General features: G+C 41.4%; 1 protein-coding gene across 2 annotated transcripts in view; it reads right to left on the bottom strand.

The window, feature by feature from the left end:
• Window positions 1–26,075, bottom strand: part of LOC144754857 (uncharacterized) — a 1,464,081-nt gene that overhangs the window by 242,011 nt on the left and 1,195,995 nt on the right. For both annotated transcript variants that reach the window (XM_078643119.1, XM_078643120.1), the window contains exon 18: window positions 17,119–17,219. In XM_078643119.1, the coding sequence (XP_078499245.1) occupies window positions 17,119–17,219 (101 nt within the window). The remainder of the gene's footprint in view (window positions 1–17,118; window positions 17,220–26,075) is intronic.

The raw sequence follows: 26,075 nt of genomic DNA, 5'->3' as shown, positions 1-26,075 counted from the left end.
CCTTTTTCTGTGGAGTCATTGGGAGACACTTGCACTCCTGTGGGGCCCTGAACCACTCCCGGGAGGGGGTGCGGACACAGAAGAAGAATAATGTTGTTGAGGATGGTCAAAGTGGGCAAACCTCATATGCAAATTTGGATTTTGTCTCTTGCGATATCCAATAGAGCCAGCAACAGTCTTCTCCAAACAGGTTAAAGCAAGATTGTGAGTCTGGTGGGTTATCTGTTACACCTGTTGTTTTCTCACGTAAAAAATCATGCTCAGACTTTCTATATAATCCAACATATTCCTTCGGATGGACACATGTCTGTCTGTATGTTTGTTGCTTTACCAGCAGCTTTATATGCTCAGGGGGATACCTGTAAGCGAACAAGTGGGGAGGGTGGTCCGAATCGTATATTGGTCGATGCTCCTATCATGGTCGAGAAATCAACTGTATGTAAAAGGGTAAACCTAGAGGAAGACTTTACTCTCCCAGACATTGACATAGAAAACCAAAAATGGGGTTGGGAAGTCCCACATAAGGAAGCTTATCCGGTGAGTGGTCCCAGGGGAATTAACACTCCAATCATAAGATCATCTACTAGGCGTCTCTCTTTGCCTCTTTTGTATTGTAGCACAAGTCATTTGAGTGGTACTTTTTTCGGAGGCCACCCACGATGTGTTTTTACCTTGTACACAACCAAAGTTGGGAAATGAGAGGGATTGTGTGCCTTCGGAATATCTCATTTGCATTGAAAAATTGTTAACTTCTATTTTGTCTTTACTAGAGAATTCTGTCTTAAGTTCTGACCATATATTGGAAATGATTTCTGTAATGTTGTTTTAAGTACAAAAGGCAACTAAGTTTGATTCTATTCAACCCAAGCCTATGATACACCCCCAGATGGAAGCCCTGGTAAATGGAAAGTTACTCTCATCTGTCCCCGTGAGAGAGTCGAGAGCTGTTTATGCTCAAGCAGGAATACCTCTTTATCTGTTGCCTCATAGTGAACCCATTTGTAACCTAGAAAAAGAAGAGTTATGTTTAAGTAGGCTATTTGGGGAGGATGTATTGGGACCCCCATCGGAAAAGTCTACATAAAACCTTTCCCTTTGTTTAGCAAGGGCAAAAAAGGGGGCAATAGTTGGAGACATAAATGCCAAAATCTCCAACTCTGCTTTAGAGATTTACGCAAATATTGATAAAGCGGAAACTTGGCGTATCCCGGAGATTCTTCTCCTGGAAAAAATAAATACAGATAAACAGGGCTTCTCCTTGTTGGATAGTATTAGAAGCAAAGACCTCGTTATTCTAAACGGGACAGTGCCCATTGATAAAATAGCCCAATTTACTTTTCACTCCCGTCACACCCAGAGTCTTTTAGACTATGTAGTTGGCTCAAATGTTTGGGGCTTGCAAAAACGTATTTGTCCTTCTGACCGTATGGAGGGACTATAGTATAGTGGGTATGGCAATGGCTTTTGCTCTTCCTGTACTAGATCCTGGGAATTTGGAACAGGTTATGGTGGTCTATAATAAAGCAAATGGACGCTCTTTTTGGACGTTCAAAAACATCACGGAAGTGAGCTCAATAGTGAAGAAGGCTCATGTAGAACAGGAGGGTTGGCATATGCGAATGTTATACAGCACTTCGAGGCCCACATGGAAGAGATAAGGAATTTAAGTTCCAGATCTGCTGGTTTCAGATTGTTCAAACAGGGCAAATCATCATTGAAACTGTTAAACCAGGAAATTAATCGACTAGTTCAAAATCAGAACATTCAATTTTCAATAGGTCAACCGCTGGAAAATAATCGGCTCAAGTGAATACGAAGCCGCCGTAAACTTAGCGAAGAGAGTTTGACATCAAATGGATTGGGTTGAGGGAAGCTGCAAGTATTGGCACTTGATTGCGGAATATTGTGACTCAAGGCAGAGGGCTTTACCTATTCCAATTCTAGAAAAGGAGTAGGTGGATTATATCTCTTTATTAAACAAAAACAATAGTTCAGGGGCTTCAGTATCGATACGCATGGAGGAGTCTTCTCTCCTGGAATATGGTCCCCCGTCAAGGGATGAGATAGTAAGATTTATAAAGAACACCAAATCTCTGGAGCACAGGGGCCTGATGGAATTCCAATTGCGTTAATTAAAAAGTGGGCAGCTGCATGGGGGTCTCTTTTGGCACCACTGTTAAAACATTGTTTTCTGAAGAGTAATATTCCGCCCTCTTGGAAAGGGAGTATCATCGTCCCTCTGTATAAAAAGGGTTTGAAAACTATACCAACTAGTTTTATACAGATTGCTCTGTTAGATGCCTTTGGCAAGCTGTTTACAAATCGTATTCTATGCCATCTACAGCAATGGGCTCATGATCAGAACATCTTACCTCCAGAGCAAGCTGGCTTGAGAAAGAACCATGGTGCTTTAGAAAGAACCATGGTACTCTGGACCTCATTGCGGTTGTCCACACCATTGTAGAGAGGTATGTCTTCTTGCGAAGTATGCCATTTTATACGGCTTTTATTGACTTCTCCACAGCAGTTGATAAAGTCGACCGCCAAACTCTGTGGAGAAAGCTTGACTTACTTGGCACCTCTTGGCTCTAGTCATAGAATTACACACAGATACTTGGTGTCAAGTCCTTATGGGAGGTGCGCTTGGGCAATCACATAAGATTAAAATGTACAATGGGCTAAAGCAGGGTTGCTTGTTGGCCCTGTTATAATTTTCTTTGTACATATCTGATCTTCCCACTGCTTTGAACTCAGTACGGGGGGATGCCCCCAAGATTGGCACAATGTCCTTTGGCTCTTTATTATATGGGGATGACGTTGCAGTCTTTGATTTAACGAATATTGGTCTGCAGCATCATCTGGATGGTCTAACTAGATATGCAGAAGGCCTCTTTTTGAAAATGAATATTGCTAAAAGCAAAATTTTGGTCTTCCGCAAGAAAGGTCATAGACTAAAGAGACATTTTAAGTGGTCATTGGGTTCCGAACAACTGGTAGATTCCTATTTATATTTTGGCAAGTTCTTTTCTAAAACTGGGCGAGATTTAGACCACATTAATCTCTGTGTTAGCAAGTTCATCTCCCAGGTGGGAGCTTTAAATAGATTTTATAAAACTTGTGGGAAACGCCATTTTGGTCACAGTTTGTCAGTTTTTAAGGTAAAAATTCCACCCTCATTAATATACGCTGTTGGGGTAGTGGACACAAAACATTGGCCTTTCTTTGACAAGGCTGAAGGTCGAATCCTTTGGCAAATTTGCAATCTAAATTCTCAGGCTGCCGCACATGTCTTCCACCTAGAATTTGGTTTAGTTTCCTCATATGTATTATCCTGGGCTGTGGTTTTGAGATGGGGAAATTCTCTGTGTTGGGGGGGCACTCTCAGTGCTGTTTTGAGATTAGAAATCTTCGAAAAATTGAGAGAACATTCAAAACTTTTAGGTCCTTTTTTCAAGCAAACAACTCATTTGTGCTTATTTTGAGCTTTGATTTCCCATGTCAAAAACTGCACTAAAGCTGTTTATAAATAAGTTTACACCCTCTAGCAGCTTGGCTAGAAACATCGACTCGAGCTAGACCAAGTCACGTAATGAGGTGGTTTGTGGAAGTGCTTGGGGAATAGACCACTGCCCTATTTAATATGGAACCTTTCTCATGGAATCAGAAGGCTGATTCTTTTATTAAGAGATGCCACCGGTATTTGGGACACAATTCCTACTGAAGAGAGAATGTGCCAATCGCAAATTCAAGATTTTAATTGTGTTATGTTTGTACGGAGCTACAAAAGGTTATTCATATGTTTTTAAGATCCGTTTATTTCAACTATAATATTCATTCTGCCCAGGAGGCCCGTTCATTTGTTCTGTCCCCTCCAAATGAAATGGTTTGTTTTAAGATATATCAAGTTTAAAAAACATTTCTGGATATTTATTAGGACATTTTTAATGCTAATTGTGTACCCTGTAATATCTACTGGTTGAATATAGAAGAACTTTTTTGTATTGTACATAAAGTATTCCTTTTTAATCTATCTGTGCATTTTTGTGGACCTCCATTGGAGTTCCATATCAAAATAAGAAAATAAATTGTAAAAATTGGAAATTGGCTTGTCCTACTATTGTTAATGGGCCCAAGTATGGGACTCCCCGGGAACACCAGAGTGTCTTTTGGACGCTTTAGTTTAGCCAGTATTGACAAATTAACACCTACTCACAACCTTGAGATAGATCCCTCAGCTATATCAACAAGTAGTATTTTTACGACTGTTGAGACTCCACTTAGTGATCAATCTGTTTTGCTTACGCTTCAGTCTTTAAGCTATGAGGTAAAAAATGGGTGTGTAGTTTCGCAGAAAAATCTGCAAGAAATAAAACTATATTGTGAGAAGCTGGAAGAAAAGTTTGATGCGTTGGCGGCTAGAACCACTGAATTGGAGTCCACAGTCTCTGACCTAAAAACACTCGCACTCCAACACACCAAAAAATAGACGATCTTCAACAGCGAGACAGGGGTACCAGGAGAAGATGGAGTCCCTAGAAAATGCTCAAAGGTGAAATAATTTGCGTCTCCTGAAGGTCCCGGAAGGGGCAGAAGGGAGTAACATCAAGGAGTTTGTGGTCAAACTTATCAAGCAAGCAACTGAAGTCGAATTTTCAGAACAAGATCTGATGAAGGACATACAACGAGTGCATAGGGATCTGTTTAGACAAAACCCTAATAAACTGAGTCCCAGGAAGATATTAGTCCATTTCCTGACCTATACTTTTAGTTCAAGTTCAAGTTCAAAAATTTGTATAGCGCACTACTCACCCAGAGGGTCTCAAGGCGCTTGAGGGAGGGGGGTGCTTTACTTATCGAATATCCATGTTTTTAGTTGTTTTCTGAAGGAGAGGTGGTTCTTTGTAAGGCGGAGGTGGGTGGGGAGAGAATTCCAGATTTTGGCCGCTAAGTAGGAGAAGGATCTTCCCCCCATGGTGGATCTATGGATGCGCGTAATTGCGGCGAGGGCTTGATTGGACGATCGTAGTTGGCGGGAGGGGGTGTAGAAGGACATTCGCGTGTTGAGGCATTCTGGTCCTAGGTCGTAGAGGGCTTTGTGTGCGTGGGTGAGGAGACGGAACGTTATTCTCTTGTTGACGGGGAGCCAATGGAGGTCTTTCAGGTGGCCGGAAATGTGAGCTTGCCGGGGGATGTCCAGTATGAGTCTGGCTGAGGCGTTTTGGATGCGTTGGAGTTTTTTCTGTAGTTTGGCTGTGGTTCCGGCGTAAAGGGTGTTTCCGTAATCCAGTCGGCTGGTGACCAGTGCGTGAGTGACCGTCTTTCTTGTTTCGGTGGGGATCCAACGGAAGATTTTTTTGAGCATGCGTAGGATGTTGAAGCAAGATGATGTGACGGCGTTGGCTTGTCTGGTCATCGAGAGGGAGGAGTCCAGGATGAAGCCCAGGTTACGAGCGTGGTCTGTTGGTATGGGTGCGGTTCCCAGGGCCGGTGGCCACCATGAGTCGTCCCAGGCAGAGGGGGATGACCCTAAGATGAGGACTTCCGTTTTGTCCGAGTTTAGTTTTAAACGGCTGTTCTTCATCCACTTAGCTACTTCTTTCATTCCTTCGTGTAAGTTGGTTTATGGACGAGATACTCAATCGGGCGCTCAAAAGTAGTTCTCTTTCAGCTGAAGGAATTACTTTCCAGATCAGGTCAGATGTATCCTCGATCACAGCATCCAGACAGTGGGAGCTTGGCAAATTATTAGATCCCTTTAGGCAACTCGGCGCTACTGCCCAATTGAAGTTCCCTGCATCTCTAAAAATAATGTATAAAAACAAAATGAGAGTTTTTAAAAGGGTTGAGGAGGCAGAAGAGTATCTTCAATTAGTTACAGCGGATGTTAAAGGGGACCAGGGGGAGTGAGACTAAGGGACTAACGTACTAACAAGCTAATAAGCTGACTCAATGACTGAATGTCCTCCCAAGAATCGCTTTTGTAACTAGCTTAACTCTCGTGTTCTTGCTTAGAGTGTTTCCGCTTTTCTTGTTTTTTTTATCTTTACTAGTTCCACTAAATACTCAGACCATCCGAACATCTGAGGAAGGAGCCTCAAGGCCTTGAGTGAGGCCAAGAAGAAGGAGGGGGTTCTCCAGGGGAGCACGGGAGGGTTAGGGTTGTACAGTGTAGGGGAGGGAGGGCACTGGGTGGGGAGCATGTGGGGAAAAAAATAAATGTCCAACTCACCAAATAGGATACTCAATCGTTTACACCTACCAAGGAAAATATGTTACAGGATAGGGTAGCCCCACTGGGATATATGAAGTTTATGTCATGGAATTTAAACGGTCTAAGTGTTAAATATAGAAGAGAGAGGATATTTCAATATTTTAAAGATGCCCCAGAGCATATTCTTATTGTGCAAGAGACGCATTCAACGGAGCAGGAGCTAAAGGAAATTTGTAGTAATAAAAAATGGATTCAGCATGTTATAACCACTTCACAGCAAAGCACTATTAAGGGAGTTGCAATTTTGATTAAACCAAACCCTGCTATAACACTTCTAGAATCAAGAGCCGATAAAAAAGGGAGATGGGTCATAGCAAAGATAAAATTCCATTCTTATAAATTTACGGTAGCAGGATATTATGGGCCGAATTTAGATGATCCGCTCCCTCTTAGAGAACTCTTGATTGAGCTCCTTGATTTTGATGATCCTCTAATACTAGCTGGGGATTTTAACTTATTCCTGGATCCGCAAATAGATAAATCATATAAACGTAAGACTTCGCACAGCCCTAAAACAAGATCACTATTAGTAAATGCAATCAACCAGTTTGGCTGGAAGGATATATGGAAGAAGAAATGGGGTACAAAAAGAGAATTTACTTTTCATACTAAGAAGCTGCGCCATAAGTCCAGATTAGATTTTTTTCTAATTTCAGATCAGCTTTGTGAGCTCGTACATGAAGGTAAACATTTAGGAGCACATATTTCAGATCACTCGGCAGTCTCTCTAGCTTTGAAACTATCAGGCTCGCAGAGCAATAAAAGATGGACTATGTATAGGAGTATTTTGTTGGAGGAAGAGATAATAGAGAAACTGATGTCAGAGTCTAAAGCTTTTTTTTAGAACAATTTAGGGACAGCTACACTTCCTGTTGTCTGGGACTCGTATAAAGCTTTTTTGAGAGGGATAGATTTGGCTATTCAGTCTTCCAGACATAAAATATATAGGGCAAAAATCTCTGAGATTGAGTAAAAAATTACTACATTAGAACAAGACTTATTAGATCGAACTTCAGCGTCAGGAGCAAATATTCGGAAAGAATTGTTAAGTTGTAAATCACAACTCGAAGAGATTCTAGATGATAGACTTAGAAAGCGATTGCAGGCTAGTTCTCTCGCTCATTTTAAATATGGGGAAGCCAGTGGTAAGCTACTAGCTTGGAAGGCTAAAAAGGAGCAGAAGAGGAACATAATTAAAGGAGTCCAGCTGGCCAACACGGGCGTGATCTCAGAAAGCAGGGCTGATATAGAGGAAGCTTTCTTTAATCACTTTGACCAAGTATATAAGGAAGACTTAGCTCCACAGGAAGACTTAATTCAGACATGGCTGTTCGGCAAATTGATGATCAGGCATCTGAGAATTTAAACAGAGGAATCAGTTTGAAAGAAATAGTTGGGGCAATAGAGTCCGCTAAAAGAAGTAAGGCTCCGGGCCCGGATGGGCGGCCTGCCGAGCTTTATAAAGCTTTAGCTCCAGTAATATCCCCTGTTCTCCAGATGCTTTTAACATCCACTTTTGAGGAAGGAGGTAAAATCCCGTCTTCTTGGGATGAAGCTAAGGTCGTTCTTGTCCTCAAACCTCTTAAATCTCCCTCCCAGTGTGATTCCTACAGACCTATCTCTCTGCTTAACTTGGATTATAAATTTGTGGCCAAAATATTAGCAGAGAGATTAAATGGGGTAGCTGGTAGATTATTACATCTTGATCAAAAGGGATTTGTCAGAGGGCGGTCCATTCAAGATCTGATGCAAGCATTAGTGAGGGCAATTGATCTTGCTTCCCTTTACAAACTTCCGATGGCAATCATAACACTAGATGCCACTAAGGCATTTGATCGCGTTAACTGGAGATACTTGGCGAAAGTCCTAGAAAGGTGCATCTGGGCAGGAATTTCTGCAGATCTATATCTGCATTTTATCATGCTCCAATACCAAGAGTTTTGATAAATGGAAGTCTTTCAGCATAAAAATCAACAGAGGTACAAGACAGGGGTGTCCTCTCTCACCCCTGCTTTTTGATTTATATATAGAATCATTGGCCGAAAAACTTAGATTAGATCAGGGTATTCTACCATTCAAATATAAAAGTTGGGAGAAAAAAGTGTCTCTTTATGCCGACGACATGATGCTATATACTTCAGACCCAATTAACTAAATCCCCCTTATTTATAGCGCCGCCGTTCAGTTTGGGCAAATTTCTGGATACCAGATTAATCAGTCTAAATCTGAATGCATGACTTGGAATATAACCACTCCTACTCCAATTCCAATCTTAAAATATGAAATAAGATATCTGGGGGTACAAATTACGCAGGATATAGAACAACTGGCTGACAGAAATCTGGCGAAAATCGAGAGAGAGTCCGCTGAATCTCTGAGAAGTTGGTCACTTCTTCCCTTGACTTTAATTGGGAGAGTCAATATTATTAAGATGCTGCTGCTCCCTAAATAGATTTTCATATTCCAGAATATTCCGTTAGCCTTTAAAGAAGTCAAGTTAAGCAAAATCCAAGCTAAATGGAATTCCTTTGTATGGTCCGCTAAGGGTATAAGGATTGCATGGAAGAAGCTGCGTAGGAAAAAAAGTAAAGGAGGGCTTTGTGCTCCAGATTTGAAATTTTATGCCTGGACCTTGCTAATGAAGGCGGGGGTAGTGCTATTTGATACTCCAGAGAGGACAGAAATAGGCAATATGTTCCAGACGATGTTATCAGGGGTTCAAGGAGGCGCTCAGGGTTTCCTGTTGAAGTTCGGGGATCCGCGTTTCTTTAAGAAGGTCTGTTTAAAGGTATTGAGAGATATGGCATACGTCTGGGCCAGGATAAGAAGATCGCTGAGTATCCCATATTATTCTGCTTGGGCTCCAATTTGGGAGTCACCTGGCTCTCCAGAGTGGACTAAAGATTCATTGATTACTCCTCTTCTGGTGGCCAATTTAAAATCTTGGGGCCAGCTAATGCCGGAAGGGGTGTTGTTAACTTGGGAGGAGATCTCTATTCTCACAGGCAATAACTTATCCAAGTTTAAATATTTACAAATCAAGAGCTGGAGTCAGGCCATCACAGTTGAAATTGGCGCTAAGACAGTGTTGGAGGAACTTTTACTGAGGAAGCCCAGGCGGATAAAAGCATCAATCCTGTACTGGACTATATTGGAAGACTTCTCTCTCCCGGCTCAACTATGGGGAGACCAAGTTCCGGATGTCGACTTGCAGGCTTTATGGCAAGTATCTTTTGATTTACTTTATATTACAGTCTCTCCCGCCAATTTAAAGCTCAACCATCTTTTTTCTCTTCACAGAGTATACTGGTCTCCTGCTAGGCTGGTATAATTTTCTAAGGGTCTCACTCCCTGTTGCCCAAAGTGTAAGCAGGGAAAAGCTGACGACCTTCACATGTTTTTAACTTGTCCTGTTCTAAGAAATTTTTGGGCCACGGTAGAAGAATGTATGAAAAAGTTGTTTAATTTTGATATACAGGTTAGTATATCACTTGTTTTTTTTGGAATTTTTCCTAATTATGAGGAATTCCCTCAAAATATTAATAAATTATCTCTATATCTAATTATTTTGGCACGCAGAGAGATGTGCAAACTTTGGGTTAAGGATATTGCACTTTCATACCTAGATTGGATCAGGCCAATTAAACACACACTTAAGTTAGATAAGTCAGGTTGAAAGAGGAGGAAGCATTTTTGGATTCCCTGTATTGAATGGCTCGATAGGATGTAAACGATCTTGTTCAATGATTATGCCTTTTTGAAGAATGAGTTACCCTAAGATCAGTTCAAGGGCCCGGAAAGATAGATGATCCGAATTGAATTTATTCTCCTTGGTACCGTTTGGCACCCTGTGGGTATCTGCAGAAAGAGCATCCAATAAGATCTTCAGGGTTTAAGGTGGGGCCTCTCTGCTGCATAGTGGGTGGCACAAACCTGTTACTCTGAGAATATCTTTTTTGGCGTATGAGGACAAAAATGTTTTTTAAAAATATTTGTAAAAATTGGAAATTGGCTTGTCCTACTATTGTGAATGGGCCGAAGTATGGGACTCCCCGGGAACACCTGAGTGTCTTTTGGACGCTTTAGTTTAGCCACCAAAGGAAGCGGGTATTGCATGCTGGATGGAAATTGTGGATGGTGGCAAAAGCCTATCATGGGACACCTAGAGAAATCTAACTAGCGGTGCACTTTCCAGATTTAAATATTATCAAATTTCAACATGATGTAAGTGCCAACAGTGGCACTTCCTGGAGGATAATTTAATGGAGGACGAGCTAAAAGATCAGAATCCAAAAGGGAAGGAAGTATCACATTGGTACAATCATCCCCTTGCTGCAGCAGACAGAAAGTTGGAACATCCTTATTTGGTTTGGGAGTAATGCTTGCCAGATGAAGAGTTGAAACATTTATCATCAGTCTCTTTAGACATGCTTTACCCGTTGATCAAATGTAATGTAAATGTAAATGTGTGGGACTTGTAAAGCGCACAGCTGCCCGTAAGCGTCCCGGCGCTGAAGACCGCTGGGGAACCCATCCTGGCTTTCCCTGTGAGATGGTCCCTTCTGGGTATCTCCAAGGTGAAATCAGGCATCCCCGGCGTCTGTGGGGGGCCGTTGTAGAGATGAGGCAAGCTTAATGCCCAGAGTTGCCGAGTGTGATCCCTGGTTAGAGTAGGCACCGAGGCCAGAATTGTCGAGTCCGCTGACCCTGGTCCACGACTCTGCCGCGTCAGGAATTGAACCCTGGTCCCGGGCCGTTCTCTGCTTCCGGGTCTGCCGCCTCTAACCAGTGAGCCACACCACTCCACAAATCTGTTGCATTAGGGAGAAATTACTTCTTTACCCTCCACAGGATATACTGGATTCCACTCAAACTTTCAAAGATAAAGGGCAGTGGAGAAGCAAAGTGTATGAGTTGTGGTACTCAGAAGGCGGATGACATCCACTTGTTCGCTTCCTGCCCCCTGATAATGGAGTTTTGGGCAATGTGGGTAAGACCTTGTAGGTTATCCTGGGTAAAGAAGTAGGGGTAAGCCTTTCAGTAACTTTGTTTGGCATTGTTCTGTTGCCTGATGGGGTGGATGGCCCAACAGAGTTGCAAAATAAATTAGTGTTTTACTTGATCCTTTTGGCAAGGAGGGAGATTTGTAAGAACTGAAGCCAAGCGACACCTCCTACATGGAGAGGTGGGTGGAACTCCGGTAGATACTTTAGGGATTTAGACCAGAAGGTTAATGTCTATAGAGAAAGAACTGAGCTTGAGTTATTTTGGAATCTCCTAGATCCTGACTAGCAGGGAATGGTTGCATTATGTGCCAATGGTTTTACCTCTTGGTCAGCTCATGATGTGTTGTGCTGGTTGGCTCTCGCGAGCACATCAGCTGAGACTGGACCGCCAAGTTAAGAGCAGCAGGGGTGGATCTGACCGAGAGGTTGCTTACGCTATGGAGGTTATATGAGGACTTATATAAAAAAATAGTGCTTTTCATCTATATCGTAACTGTAAACATTTCTGTAATCTGAATTCAAATGTGTATTGAGATGCTTGCTGTACTAAGTTGACCAAAGGCCTTAAGCACTGGGATTTCCGAGCATTTTAACTTTAACATGAAAGTTTGTTTGGATGCAATGTTTTTCTCTTCTCTGCAGGTGCAGTTGCAAGAACTCATGGTTAAGGAAAGCACACTGTGTGCACAGAGATACTGAGGCTCAAAAGGAGTATCTTTTGGTAAGGATAAGAAGATTTAATGAATGAAGGGAGGACTACAGTCAGAGCAGAAAAGGCAGATGGGAGGATTCCAAGGACATTTTACTGTGTGAACAAAAGGAAAGAAATCTCAAGTGAAGTTGCCAAGTTTTGTTGTTTGAAGACGGAAATTAATGAGACATGTGAAATATGATTCTCTAAGGTTCTGTTGTAGGTGTAATTGAAGATTACTCTTTAGCATTGTTTAGATTCCCTTAAGACTCTGAGAGGTAAATACCTCTTTGCGACATCCCTGTTGTGGGGCTTTATGCTACACAATATTTGTTTCCTTTAGAGAACATCTACAGCGGTTCTACTACGCTGACACCTTTCTATGCTTTCCGGACTTAAGAGGGTTTCCCTGATTGCTAATTTAGAGTAAGGTTTAGTAGATCTTCTTAGACAACCTGTATAATTAGAGGTAAGAGTATCAAACGTTTAATCTTCTCATCAGACTTTGTTTCTCATACTCTGTATAGCAGCTACTGAATTTCTCATTTGCTTTCTGTTATTGAGGATACATTTTGTATGTTGTTTCTGATATAAGCTAGTGATTCTGTATTTTTATGTAATGTTTGTGCAACTGATTTCTATCAGCTTGGCTTTGAATTTGTAATGAATCCATAATTAATTCTATCAATCAACTCTGAACTTTACTGTGTGGCCAAATGGGTTGCACTGTGATTGGTCAATTTTAGTTGATCCTAATTCCTTTTATTTCTCATGCGCCTCTAACATTTTATTGCAGAGAGCCAGGAAGAAGGAGTTCACATTCTATGTGTTCTCAATTCCCCTGAGATAGCTCTGGATTCTGAAATGGCCTGCAGGGCAAATATATGTCATTACAATGCATGCATTAGATTGCATGCCATTACAATGTGGTCGTTACAATGACCGCGATGATACAACGCAAACCATTACATCGCAAATCGTTACAACGACTTGTTGTAGGGGGCACGCTGGACTTAGGAATAGTATATATTACTATTCCTACTCCAGTTTGTGCTACAGCAGGGAAGGTGTTGGATTGTAAATACAAAACCTTGTTGTAACAACCACGTTGTAATGGCATGCAATCTAAAGCATGCGTTGTAAATGCTGTTTCCAGGGCAGATTGATTATGCTGTGGTGGTGCTGGGAGCCCCTAACCCTTAGCAGGTAGAAACTTTAGCCTCCTCCCCAGCATAGGAACAGGCAAATGAATATGTCACACATGTAGCTCGGCAACAGACATCTTTATTCTTCAACATATCATCACACGCTGCTAGGTTGGTTGTAAAATGTGAAGATATGACTGCAAATTTCGATGGCATAATGTGGCTGTGTTTAGATCAGAGGCATTCGTATGCTGGGAGTCCACATTGTTTCGAAACTAGAGACCTAATTGTTTGCCAGATTGGGTAGTATGAGGTAGTTGATATGCAAATTGATTAGGCATGGCTGACATAGGCTCAGATGTTTGATCTGGACATCCAGCCATGGTCGCCTCGCTCATGATCACAGGAGCTGACGAACCTTGGGGTAGGTGTTTAAAGTGTGACGAGTCCTGTGTGATGGTCTTTCGGGGATGATCCGCTGTCACCATGTGCCCTTTGAATGTGAAACCCCTCAAATGACAAACAGCAAATAGTGTGTCTGTTTTTTGCTTTCATTTATGTTTGACCAGTACCCAGTCCCCTTTATCGAGGACTGTTTCCTGGGCGCTTTGACACTGATCAGCATATGTTTTTATTTTGCACTTTTGAGAAGTGTCAGTGACATAGACCTTGTCGGCATTCATCGATCAATCTGATATCCATTATGGTAGTGTGATTATCACAAGATTAAAACTAAGTATAGGTAGAGTGATGTTTTGAGTTAAGGTTAGAGATAGGGGTAGAGTAAAGGTTAGCTGCATTTGAGGGTGGAGTGAGGTTTAAGCTTGGGTTAAGGGTCACACTTATGTTTAGGGTTAGGGTCAATGTTATATATGAAGTAAAATAATTTGGGAAGATGGGGGCTATGGAGATGATTGAAACAAACCTTAGCATTATGCTAGGGTAAAGATTAGAGTGAGGTTTAGGGTTAAGATGCAAGATAAACTACATATTTATGATTGGGGTTACTATTAGGGAAAGGGAAAGGTTTGGAGTTCCTGTAAATTTGGGTGAGGCAATGGTTGCAAAAGATTTGGTCTGGAAATACTGAAGCAAGAATATCAGTGGATCACAATATCATGACCAGAATATTAAGAGACAGGTACGTGTTGGTAGTGTTTCTATTCCTACCTCCACATGTACATACCTTGGTGATATGTGTATATATCTTCAAGGTACATAAATGTGGAGTTTAAGAATATAAATCCATACCCCCTTCTATGCCTTCACCTCTTTGATATTTTATCTCTCAATATTCTGAACACAATATTGTGGCCTGTCGATATGTTGATATCCCCCACCACAGTCATTGTACAATATTTTTTAAACCTTTAACTCACATTTTTGTGTTGGGCAGAAAACTGAATAAACAATGTTGTGAGTTTGTTACCAGGGATTTCCTGCTATGGTAATGTTTTGTCATGGCATTCTATGTTATGGCATAGATCCAATTCAAATTGTTCCATAATCAAAGTGAATTGTTGTAGTTCATAAGACACTATCTTAAACTTAGCATGAAGAGAAAAATCCATCTTATCCTCCAGAGCTGTAAAGGGGGAGCTAGGGGTTGCCACATAGTCAGGAACGGTACACAGTAGGTGTATTGTGATTAAGCATGGGCGTAAAATCCGTTCCGCTCGCGGATTTTGTGGATTTTCGGCAAATTCGCAATCCCCGAACTCTCGCGGACTTGCCGAAAATTCGTAAATCCGTGCGAAGCGGATTTTTTGCTTGGTCGCACTTGCCAACTAGAATACTATACAATTTCGCGGGAGTAAACACTTGCGAACACGTAGATGCGGCGGGCAGCGACAATCTCGCAATTGCGAGATTGTAAATTTTACAATTTCGCACAAGAAATCCACCAGCAGGCAGCATAAACCTTGAAAATTATGATTTTTATCAGAATAACTCCACAGGTTGACATTTGCCTGCACTTTTTTTTGCAAGAAGTCCATTTTGGGGGGGGGGGGGGTGGGAGGAAGGAAGGAAGTGCCCCACAGTCTCCAACTTCCTGTTCCTGTCCAGCAGGCTCCTCCCAGTGCTTTCTTCATGTGCTGGTCACTTTGATGTGGATCTTGACCTGGAAGGATTACTTTTTGTGGATGCTGCTGGATATTTGGATTTTTGCAAAACTGAAAGCAATCAGCAGGTGCAAAAGTTCAATCTTATCATTAGTAACCATTCCCTGTAGTGCCTGGAAGGATTACTTTTTGTGGATGCTGCTGGATATTTGGATTTTTTCAAAACTGAAAGCACTCAGCAGGTGCAAAAGTTCAATCTTATCATTAGTAGCCATTCCCTGTAGTGCTTCCTGAGGGGCCCCTTCAGAGTTCAGTTGCCTACTTGCAACTATTCTATGACCCTGCTCTGACCCTCACAGCAGGCTCAGAGAATAGCTACAAGTATACAACAAAGGTCCTGTTAAAAAAATTACACTGCAACAGAAAGCAATTACAGATAAGGAAGCAGGTCCCAGCCTGGGAGTTCAAATTCAGTGACACATTAATCAGCCCCTAATTCATTCATGTCAGTTGAGGCAGGGCAGGTGTGCTTTTCCCCCTATTATCTACAGTGATGAACTAGAGGCTGGCATGGGTGAGCCAGAGGGTGGCAGTGGTGAAACAGAGGGTGGCAGTGGTGAAACAGAGGAGGCTGTGATGAACCAGACGTAGAAACAACATGGTCGCGACCGTTGCTACCCGACAAGTACGTTCGTGTTTGCGAAGTGGTAAAAAACCCTTGCGAAATGTCAGAAACACTTGCGAACACAAAAAAAAAGGAATCCGCAAAATTCGCGAGAGTTCGCGGATTTTGCGGATTGCGAATCCGTAAATACGCAATTTCGCGGATTGCCAATTCGCAAAATCCGCACATGCTTAATTGTGATGTAGGCTCATAATTGATGTCCTGAACTGCTGTGTGCAGGTCCTCGATCCTCTATTCACACAATTAGTCTTGGATCAGAAATGGCCAACCTGCAAGGTCCTTGAGTTTTAAAAAGTGTTTTACTCAAGACCAACACCACATAGGTTTCAGTCAGCTGTGAATTGCCCTGTGTACTTCTTGTCAGGGAACTACTCCTGCCTTCACTGGTGTAGTACATATATTTCTGAGCTGGTGCACACATGCGTTGTGATGTGCCGATAAACTACAACCACTTACTCAATTTTGCCTACAATTATCCTGATTTGCGAGGACAGGTTGAAAGACAGGCCAAGAAAGCTCAAGCTTTGTTTCTATTTTCAGCATTCCATATCAGGCAATAATATTACCCAGGCTTATCTGTCTAGCAGCAGGGATGCATTGGTGTGAACTGGTTAACCCATCTATTGACTTCAGATACAACCAGGCATCCTCAACTGAGAAACTGCTAGCTAATGAGCAACACAAATCAAATTAGGGGTGTGCCTTTAGGAATAGTGGCAAGGGAGAGGGTGCCTACGGGGAAACTGATCCATATTCTTCCAGCCTACCAAACATCTCTGGAGTCCCTGAGAAGGTACAAATGTTTAGTGCACATCCAGGTCTTCCTGTCTGCAAGGAATAATGAAGACAACCAGATGTGGATTTACCATTTTTGCTGACAATAGCTGTCCCCCCATTAGAACATCATTCACCCCAGATGGCCAGATAAACAGACATGCAATTATCCACTCACACATACACACTGCTCAAGCTCCCAAAGTATGTTGGATTTATATCTCCTGTGCACAGAGCGAGTCAGTGGTGATTTAAAACCCCAAGTCATTCTAATTTGGTGGCTTGGGTTTCATCTTCACATACAGGAATAGAGATAGAGAAAATTATTGGAAGGCAACCTGGATAAAAAACATCCAATAATGTAAAGGCTTGATGAAAGGCAGGTACTTTTCATGACATATGGATTATGGCAATAGTTTCCTTGGAATTTCCGAACAAATACATATCATACTTCTGAAGCTACATTTCAATAGTACAACGTACCATGGTTTTGCATCAGCTGGCATCATTCTGTAAACACTTTGTTCAGCTTCATTGTCTTTTAGGCAGATAGCCCTACCAAGGTTAGCCACTGTAACCAATCCCTGTGAAATTGAAAGGAAAAATGCTTATTGTGTTTTGCATATTTGTTTTTTATCAACCATACATAACAAGATAAATTACCTTTTTCAATATTGTGATAGTGAATTTTTCAGTATTTCACAAAATATCCTGGGTTATAAATAATTGGTCTGGTTTGCCCAAAGCCAGACCTCTTTAAGTGTGATATAGTCCTAACACTATGGTCACTTTGAGCTAGTACAATAATATTTGCTTTTCTTTGCTCTGCTCTTGGAGGATATAACATGTGCAATCAATGAGACTTTATGTCTAAAGGGTAATAGTAATGCAATGTGTTAGCTCAAGCAACATACTTTCACCTCATGGAGTTGTCTCATAATGTTTGTTCTGTTGCTTCAACTTCCCACCACTTCAGTCTTCTAACTGTGTTTAACAATACGTTTTACACTGTCAGAGAACTCCGAAGACCCTTTCCTTTGTCGGACCCCCACTACACACCTAGAAGATGTGCCTTTTTTAGATCTGGTTTGATAGTTGGTGGTCTGCCAGAGCTCAGGTCGTCACAAATGCAACTTACAATTTACAGGGAAAGGCTTTTGGCTAGCACTCATCAGCTTGTTGTTTGTTCTGTGCAGCCTTCTTCATTACATCATTGTTAAAATGCATTACTCTCTTTCCTTTTTTGCTAACTCTTAATTTGCTGTGATATTATATACAGTTTTCGCATTTTTTTATTGGAATTTTTGTGCCAGAACTTATGGTTTTATTGATTATTGTATCCCTCCCACTGGCCTTGCTGTATTTCCATATACTGTTGTAGTATTTTGTAATATCTATAATGTTAAGGATATGTTTAGGAATGTTCTTTGGAATGCATAGGTAATAGTTGCTATGGTACGTCCTGGGTTCTAAGAGGAGCCAGTGCTGAGGAAGGACGTGCAGGGCTGTTGCGAGCGGTGGCTGAGGTGTACTTTACCTAATTGAATAAAAATCCACCTTTCCATCTGCCCGGAGTGTCCACTTTATTTCAACCATCCTCTTATTTAATTCCTTTTTTAATTCAGCGGGCTTATCATTTCTGGAATAATGTATTGCTGGCTAACTATGCATCATTTAGTTGTTTTACTTCTGGTACACCACTTTTTTTAGACAGCCACTGATGTTTTCCCAGAGCCTGCCACAATCCTGCACGTTGAGGTAACTATTATTCTAAACAGGCAGCCGGGTTGTAGAGGATTGCACTGCCAGGACTAATTACAACAGTAATGGAATATTGCCCACCTCAGGCAATATATATACAAAGTAAAACATAAAGTATGTACAGAAAGCAAAATTAGGAATTCCACCTTGTTGTTTTTGATTATAAGGTGTTTTTATTCAAGATGCACTTAGTTTTCATACGTAGACAGCCAACGTGTTTTGCCCAAACATGGTTCTTCAGGGCGATAGCTATAAGAAATCAGTTTGTCTTGGGGTAAAGTTCTCGTCTGAATTCCAAGCAAGTCCCGGACGGGACACTTGATGTAGGAGGAATTGACCTCTTAAGATTGCAGTAGAGGTGGTCCAATGATTGAGAGTACACCAATAACAGCCTCTGTTGAGATGCTCCGTAGTAGAGGCCAAGAGTATTTGGAATGAGGTGCTCCATGTTCAAGCAGATTCAGCACCGTAACGTCGTTGCTGCAAACCGTGGTTCACCACCACGGTTTGCAGCGAGGACGTTACCTGTATTTTTTTTTATTTAAATCTTTATTTTGGCAAAATAGCCATAAAAGACACATGAATATACATACATAAAAAGAATTTGAATTCCAATTAACAACTCATATAGATCATGCATAAGCATTTTCCTTAAAAAGGGTCACCAATCAAGAATAATTCATTTAACATGATTCAGTTTAGCAACAGAATTGCACTACAGGGTATGCCTCTTTGGAGAATCTGATACAATTTCTTAAAACATTTGACCCAATTTTTTTCGAATAAAGAAAACTGAAGTTAAAAATCTGCTAGTACTGAACACAATGAACTGGTCAGTATTCGTTTTAACAATCCTATATGCAATATGACAACTTCTAGTTCCTAGGAGAGCACACATAGGTTTTAACCATTTTTTCCGTGCTTTTGTGTAAGCATTGCATACAAAGAGCATGTGAATTTCATTCTCCAAACAGGAGGCAGAGCACATAGGACATATTCTGTTATTGTCAATTGTACTATCAGCATTTTTCTTTGACCATCGTTCAAGGTTAGAGGTTAGCATAAGAGTCCCGTATCTGAATTTCAGGTAAAGGGTCTTGGCCACAGGAGGCCCAATTTCGTCCAGAAATGTTTCAAAGCAAGGTTCAACTTTAAACAATAGGAATTCTTTAGTTAAAGTGCCAGTTCTACTCTCGTGTACAACCTTGTTATACATATAGGACCAGAAAACTCTCTTCACCATGGTTTTTGCAGAAGGTGGCAGATTCTCAGGGTGTTCCCATAAAGAATGCAACCCCAGCAATCTAAACCATTTTTTTATGTGCCCATACCATGGGATGGAATTAAAAGTGTCGAGGTTTAATACCTCTTGAAGACAGTTCCTATAATCCAACAATTCTGGGGTGGACCAAACTCTAATCCAGAACATCAACGGTCTTAAAATTGTAAAATGATCAGTTCGTTTAAAATTTAGGTCAAATTGAAGGGGGGTTAGGGGGGTGCTAGTAGGGACCCTTACAATAGATCTCATAAATTTATTATCCAATCCTTGGAAACACTCTCTGGCCCAGGGACCCCATATTTCAGCCCCATATAGAGTGGCAGATTGGATTTTAAATTTGAAGAGTTCAAGAGCAGGTGTTGCACTCTTACTTATGCTAGCATTCAATTTACTCATTATAGGTTTGACATTTTGAGCATATACCACCCTACTCTTCTCAAGTTGGGCCTTCCATGTTAGCTTTGAGTCAATTACCACCCCCAGGTAAGAAAAGTTATCAACGACCCCAAGAGTTTGTCCATTTAGAGTCAAAATCCCTCTATCTGGTCTGCTAGGATTTAATGCCATACATTTAGTTTTGTTAGTGTTTATTTCCAGGCCTTTTTTTTCACAGTAACCACTAAATGAGTTTAGGAGTATCTGGAGGCCCCTCTTGGTCTGGGAGATGAGGATGGTGTCGTCCGCGAAGAGCAACGCAGGTACTCTCTCTCCATTTAGCTGAGGTGAGTCGTTGTTACAGGCATTTAAATGTTCAGGAACATCATTAACAAATATGGAAAATAGAGTGGGGGCCAGGACACAACCCTGACGAACGCCGCGCTCGATTGGAATATCGCGAGACAGTTCGCCGTTTGGTCCCCATCTAATATTTGCATGGTTTCTAGCATGTAACTCAATTATCTGACTTAACAGGCACCCTGGCATCCCGGCTTTGTTTAATGAACTCCAGAGCAATTTTCTAGGAACAAGATCAAATGCAGCTCTAAGGTCAACAAACGCTACATACAAATGACCCTTCCTAATATGTACGTACTTCCAGTAAATACAACAGAATCTGAAGACCTGGTCTAGTGTACTGGTCTTAGACCTAAAGCCTGCCTGATATTTAGTAAATATTTTTGACTCCTCCAGCCAGTCATTCATTCTAAATAATAAATGTTTGGCATAGAGTTTCTGCAGGGTGTCCATTAAGCTAATAGGTCTATAATTAGAGGGATCGGATTTACTACCCTTTTTAAAAATTAGTACAACTTCTGCTGCACGCCAGCTTTCAGGAAACGAACAATCAATAGACAACACATTAAATAAACAATTAATATAAGGAGCCCAAACTTCGATTGCATGTTTGTAGAGGTCGCCAGGTATTTTATCCGGACCGGGGGCTTTACTGCTTTTTAGATCGTTAATTGCCTTCATTGTTTCTTCCAAGGTAAAATCAAGGCATTCAGGAGGTGGGGGTAACCAAGTGTCCTCAACAGCAGCACTATCATATTGTTTGTACAGAGATGTGAAGTGGTTTACCCATGTTAGTTCATCCAAAAAAGTGTCCTTAACTGCTCTTCCTGCATGCCCCCCATTAGCAACCAATCTCCAAAAGCCAACATTGTCGTTTGCTTTGGCAGCACCCAGCATATCTGCCCAAAGAAGCTCTTCCCAGGCTTTTTTTGAATCTTTTAGGACGTGCTTGTATTCTTCCCTTGCAAGTTTGACATCCAATTTAGAGCCCTCTTTGATTGCAGTTAGAAGACTCCTTTTGGCCATCTTACACGAGCGATTGAACCAAAGCTTCCCATGGCAACCCATCCTTATATTTTGCTGGTTCTTCTTTGGCATCTTAGACATATAGATCTTGAGTTTGTCAAAGAAGGTTTTATGCAGTTCAACAAAATATGCATAGTTCTCAGATAGGAGTGGAGAGCCAGCTATGGGGCCAAAGGTTGAATCAAAGAGAGAATAAACAGCTGCAAGGGTTGTGCCATCTGATAGCAAATGCGGCCATTTTAGAGCACGTCTATTATTATTAATGTGAACAGATTCGCATGGTACATCTGCAACTTCAGTGGGCATAGAATCACTAAACATATGTGCTTCAATATGGAGTTCCAGGGGAAAATGATCACTCTCAACCCTGTTAGATACTCTAAAGTCCATCATAAAGTGCCAAATGCTTAATGATACAAGAATAAAATCGAGCCTACTTTCAGACTTTACAAAGTTGGTTGTTTGGATAGGTCAGAAGGAAGGCGGCCATTACAAGCTCGCAAACCGTGTTCAACTGTTAGCCTTAGAAGTTGGACTGCTAACGTAGTGCACTTAACGTGTATGGCAGTCTCAAGCTGGGGGATGTTATAGGCATGGTCTTCATCCTCAAGGGCTTCAGTAATGCCTAGAATCGGTTCAAAATTACAATTCAAGTCACCCCCCAAAATTACTGGGACATCACCGACTACTGTTTTAAGGAAAAAATCCAAAATTTCCAACGTGGGTGAAACTCTAAAGCGACCTATAGGTCTATTGTAAATATTAATAATATAATATTGATGCCCCATTGCAGTAGTGATCTTTAAGGCTAGGATATCCGGAGTTCCTGTATCTATGCTTTCAGCTTTTACGGTTAGTGTAATTTTAATCCAAATAATTAAACCCCCCGCTGGTCTTCCCCTCTCTGATTGAGTTGCCACTTTGTCAAAAGTTTTAAAGCCCATCCTATGTGGGGTTTCCATGGCCCATGTTTCCTGCAAAAGGCAGATTTCACCAGAATCAATATAATCCGCCCAATCAGGGTCCTTCAAATTTTTACCAACTCCAGCAATATTCCAAGATAAAAATTTTAGTTCAGGAATTAATGATTTGTCAGAAGGGTCACCGTTAGCTGTAGGCACTACTAGGGATGGTATAGGAGCAATAGTAATTAAATGTATATTGTTTGTTTTGTTCTCAATATTGGGTGCCACTTCCCCTATTGTACAAATAGGAATTTCATCATGTCGTTCTGTCGGCATGCTGGTACATGCTGAATTGCCTTCAGAACTGGATTGGTTTTGTGGAGTTATTATTCCTGATCTATGGAGATCCTGGCCCACTCCCAATGTACAGTACAGATCATAGAGCGTAGGAATACAGTTGGGCATAATTTTCAGTCAGTCCACTGCGTCCAAACAACTAAATCTATTGAATGTTGGGACCCCAGACCACGCATTAAGCTCTACTTGTCTGGCTGTATTTGGTGCATAGCCATGAAACAGATTAGGAGTGTTCCAACTAGGGCCATGCTTTGGAATTCTAGGAGGAGGGTAAAAAAAAGAAAGGGGTCTAGCTGTAATAGGGAATGTGTCTCCATACGATTTCCATGCACAGATTTGTTCCGCACTATGCGGTTCCTCAAACGAGACAACTATACAGTCGCCCGGAACTGACTTAGTCATTTGCCCAACCCATGGCACTCTGCGTACCATCAGAATTTTGCTTCTCATGTGATTTGGAATCGGTTTGTTTGAATTTAACCAATAAATCACCTTGTTTTTTAATGAAGCAAAATTCTCTTCATTGTGATTTTGTAATTCAGGGACACCAGTGAGGACTATAACAAATGGACTAGCGTCTGGTGGCAAATCTATATATCCTCCCCTGAAGTTATTTTTGGGATAGGCTGTCTGGTGGTTATATAAGTCAGTTCTATGCGTTTGGGACCTATCGTGCGTGGGTTTGTTAGAGCCCTGGTGGAGTCTGATTGTCTCCGCTGGCTTCTGGGGAACAGAAGATTTAGTGGCCAGAAGATTAGTTGTGGAGGTGTTTGCTGGCTGTGGTTTTTTACTTTGAGCAGTCCCAGAGGGCTGAGATGCAGTTGTATTTGCCGGTGGCCCATTCAAAGCTGTAGAAATAGGTGCTATTTGGGAGGTAGTTTTCGAGTTAGAATTTTTGTTTTTGGCTACCCCTTCTTTTTGTTTTAGAACGCTAAATGGGTTAGTATTTGGGGTAACACCCACTGGTAGAGTTTGAGCATGTATGGGCCCGTCATTACCATTAAGGCTTATACTTGCTAATGTAATAACCCTCTTCTCTACTTCAAGTAATTGGTTTTCAATACCAGCTAACCTGACTTCTAATGGCTTCAATAATACTTTAAGCGTTTCCCACACTATTTTCAAAAATTCTTCCCTGTCCCCTTGTGTAGAATACCTAGATGTAGAGATATTCTCACTCTCTTCTGTTGATGTAACCATGCTTTGTACCAGGTTGGACAGCCCTGTATTGTCTGTGCTACATTGGTTAATATGGGCAGTAAGATCAGTCCCTGTGGTTGTGCTAATGGTTAGCTGTTCAAGACCCCCCGAAAAAAATTGGTTTGATGCTACCTTGGCCTTCTTTCTAGCATAGACTGAGAGATTATTGCGTTTGCGTTTGGGTGGAGGTTTAACCTTGTCACAAGTAACATTTGGGCCAGTTCCCCCCAGTACTTTGTCCCCCTTGTTGGACTCAATAGAAAGTTCAGGGGGTAAGGTGTTTTCTGGAACTATGCTATCAGATACATCTTGGCTGCATACTTCTATAATATCAGCAGAAGCTACCCCCTCATTGATAGAGTGAATTTCAGCCAAGGCGATTATTGGAACAGGGCCGGTAGCGCGCTCTGGCGTTTTGGAGTTTGCAATATGACCCAAAGATGATTTCTTTTTCAGTGCCAGTTCTATTGACAATTTCCTAGCAGACTCCAGCTCTAGAGAAACTCTGTGCTGGAGCTTAGTAATCTCGTTATCAATTGACAGGCTAGTCCGTGTGATAAAATCATCAAGTGTCCCAGTAGCCTTTTTGCCATTATTTGTGGTTTTGCTTCGTGTCGCTCGAACAGACATGTTGGAGGATGGGAGTGTAGCCCTTAAGAAATTATAATATAGACAGGTTTTACTGCGTTTTGGAAGAACCACAACCAAGGGGGATGGCCCGGTCCGGTCTTAATCGGTATGTAACGGCCCTGTCTTTGCCCGTCTTCGCCCACGCTGCGTCCCGCGCTGCGGGAGTAAGATGAAATTTTGTAGGTGGCGGTTTGGGCGGGTGGGCGGGCCAGCAGGGAGAGCGGACCGGAAGCTCTTCCTTGGTCTCGCAGGGACTTCTGGGAAATGAAGTCCCTGCACGCTCGCAGCCCCGCTGGTGCCTCGCGCCCCTTACCGCCTTCCTGCTAGCAGCTGATCCAGCGGCCTATAGAAAATATATCATAAACTACGCTACCCAACTTCATAACCTATAAATACAATTCTATATTAAATATGGACCCATTTATAAACCTGACATATTTTGGGCCTACTGAATCAGGTGGTCAAATTAAATCTATATACACATTATCTTCAAACTATATACATTTTATACATCTGTGAAAGGAATGTTGTCATTATAATAAAACTATACCATTTAAATGACCACCATTGGCGACGTGATCTAGCTAATAGTAACCTACACTCCTGAATAACCAAGACCAGCTTGTTTGTCAAAAGTAAGATTTTATTTACTAAATTATGGTATATAAATTGATAGTTTTATAAATGAATTTTATTTGCAATAAAGCAAGCATGATTGTAAAGAAATATGAGAAAAATACAATTTAAGCAAGTGAATCAAAATTAAAGTGAATATTTAAAGTTTAGCATTTCTAAAATCTAATTCCCTAACTGAGCTAAATAGATAGAAATTAAAGTAAAGTTCTTTGAGGATTCTTACGTGCTCCACACAAAGTCCGTCATCACTTCACCCTCATCGGAAAGTCAGAAAGCAGCAGCCAGCCCATCCCTAAGGGCATGACTTTTTATACCTTTCTACGCTAACTGAACTAAGCAAAGGAAAGTTTTCAGAAATCTTCGACGTCCCATTGGCTGAGAGTGACAAGTGACATGTCACCCAGTTTTCAAAAAGTTCCACTAAATCATATTTCATAGAGACCATTGTTCCTTCCACGTGAAGCCAGAAGCTTCCTCATATTGCAACAAATGTATAAAGTCGTTCTCGCAGCGTCCATTGACTTTCATTATACTTCCGCGGATGCCAAGTTAAGGACTGACAAAATGTTCACTTTCGACCTTGGCCATGTCCGACAGAATGATGACAGCACATTAGTTTTTGCTTTGTGAACGCAGCTTTTGACGAATAATTTATTTCAGAATGGGCGTCTCGTGACTTTCTGCAGAATTACATGTCAGCTCTTTTCTGCGGCTCAAGTGACTAGGCCCAAAAGCAGGCAACTTATGATTTCTAATATAAAACAAACACAAGAAAAGTATTAATGTAAGAAATAAAGTAGATTCTGTATCCACCCCTTGGTTCACTAATTAATTAACCCACCCGATTAATCAAAATGTTACCTAGCCATTGCAAACAAATAAAGCAGCGTTTATATCTACCAGTCTCC

Source organism: Lissotriton helveticus, chromosome 5_1 (genome assembly GCF_964261635.1).
Source record: "Lissotriton helveticus chromosome 5_1, aLisHel1.1, whole genome shotgun sequence".
NCBI classification, from domain to species: domain Eukaryota; kingdom Metazoa; phylum Chordata; class Amphibia; order Caudata; family Salamandridae; genus Lissotriton; species Lissotriton helveticus.
Note: the sequence above shows the minus strand (reverse complement) of the source record. Positions and strands in the feature narration are given on the sequence as shown.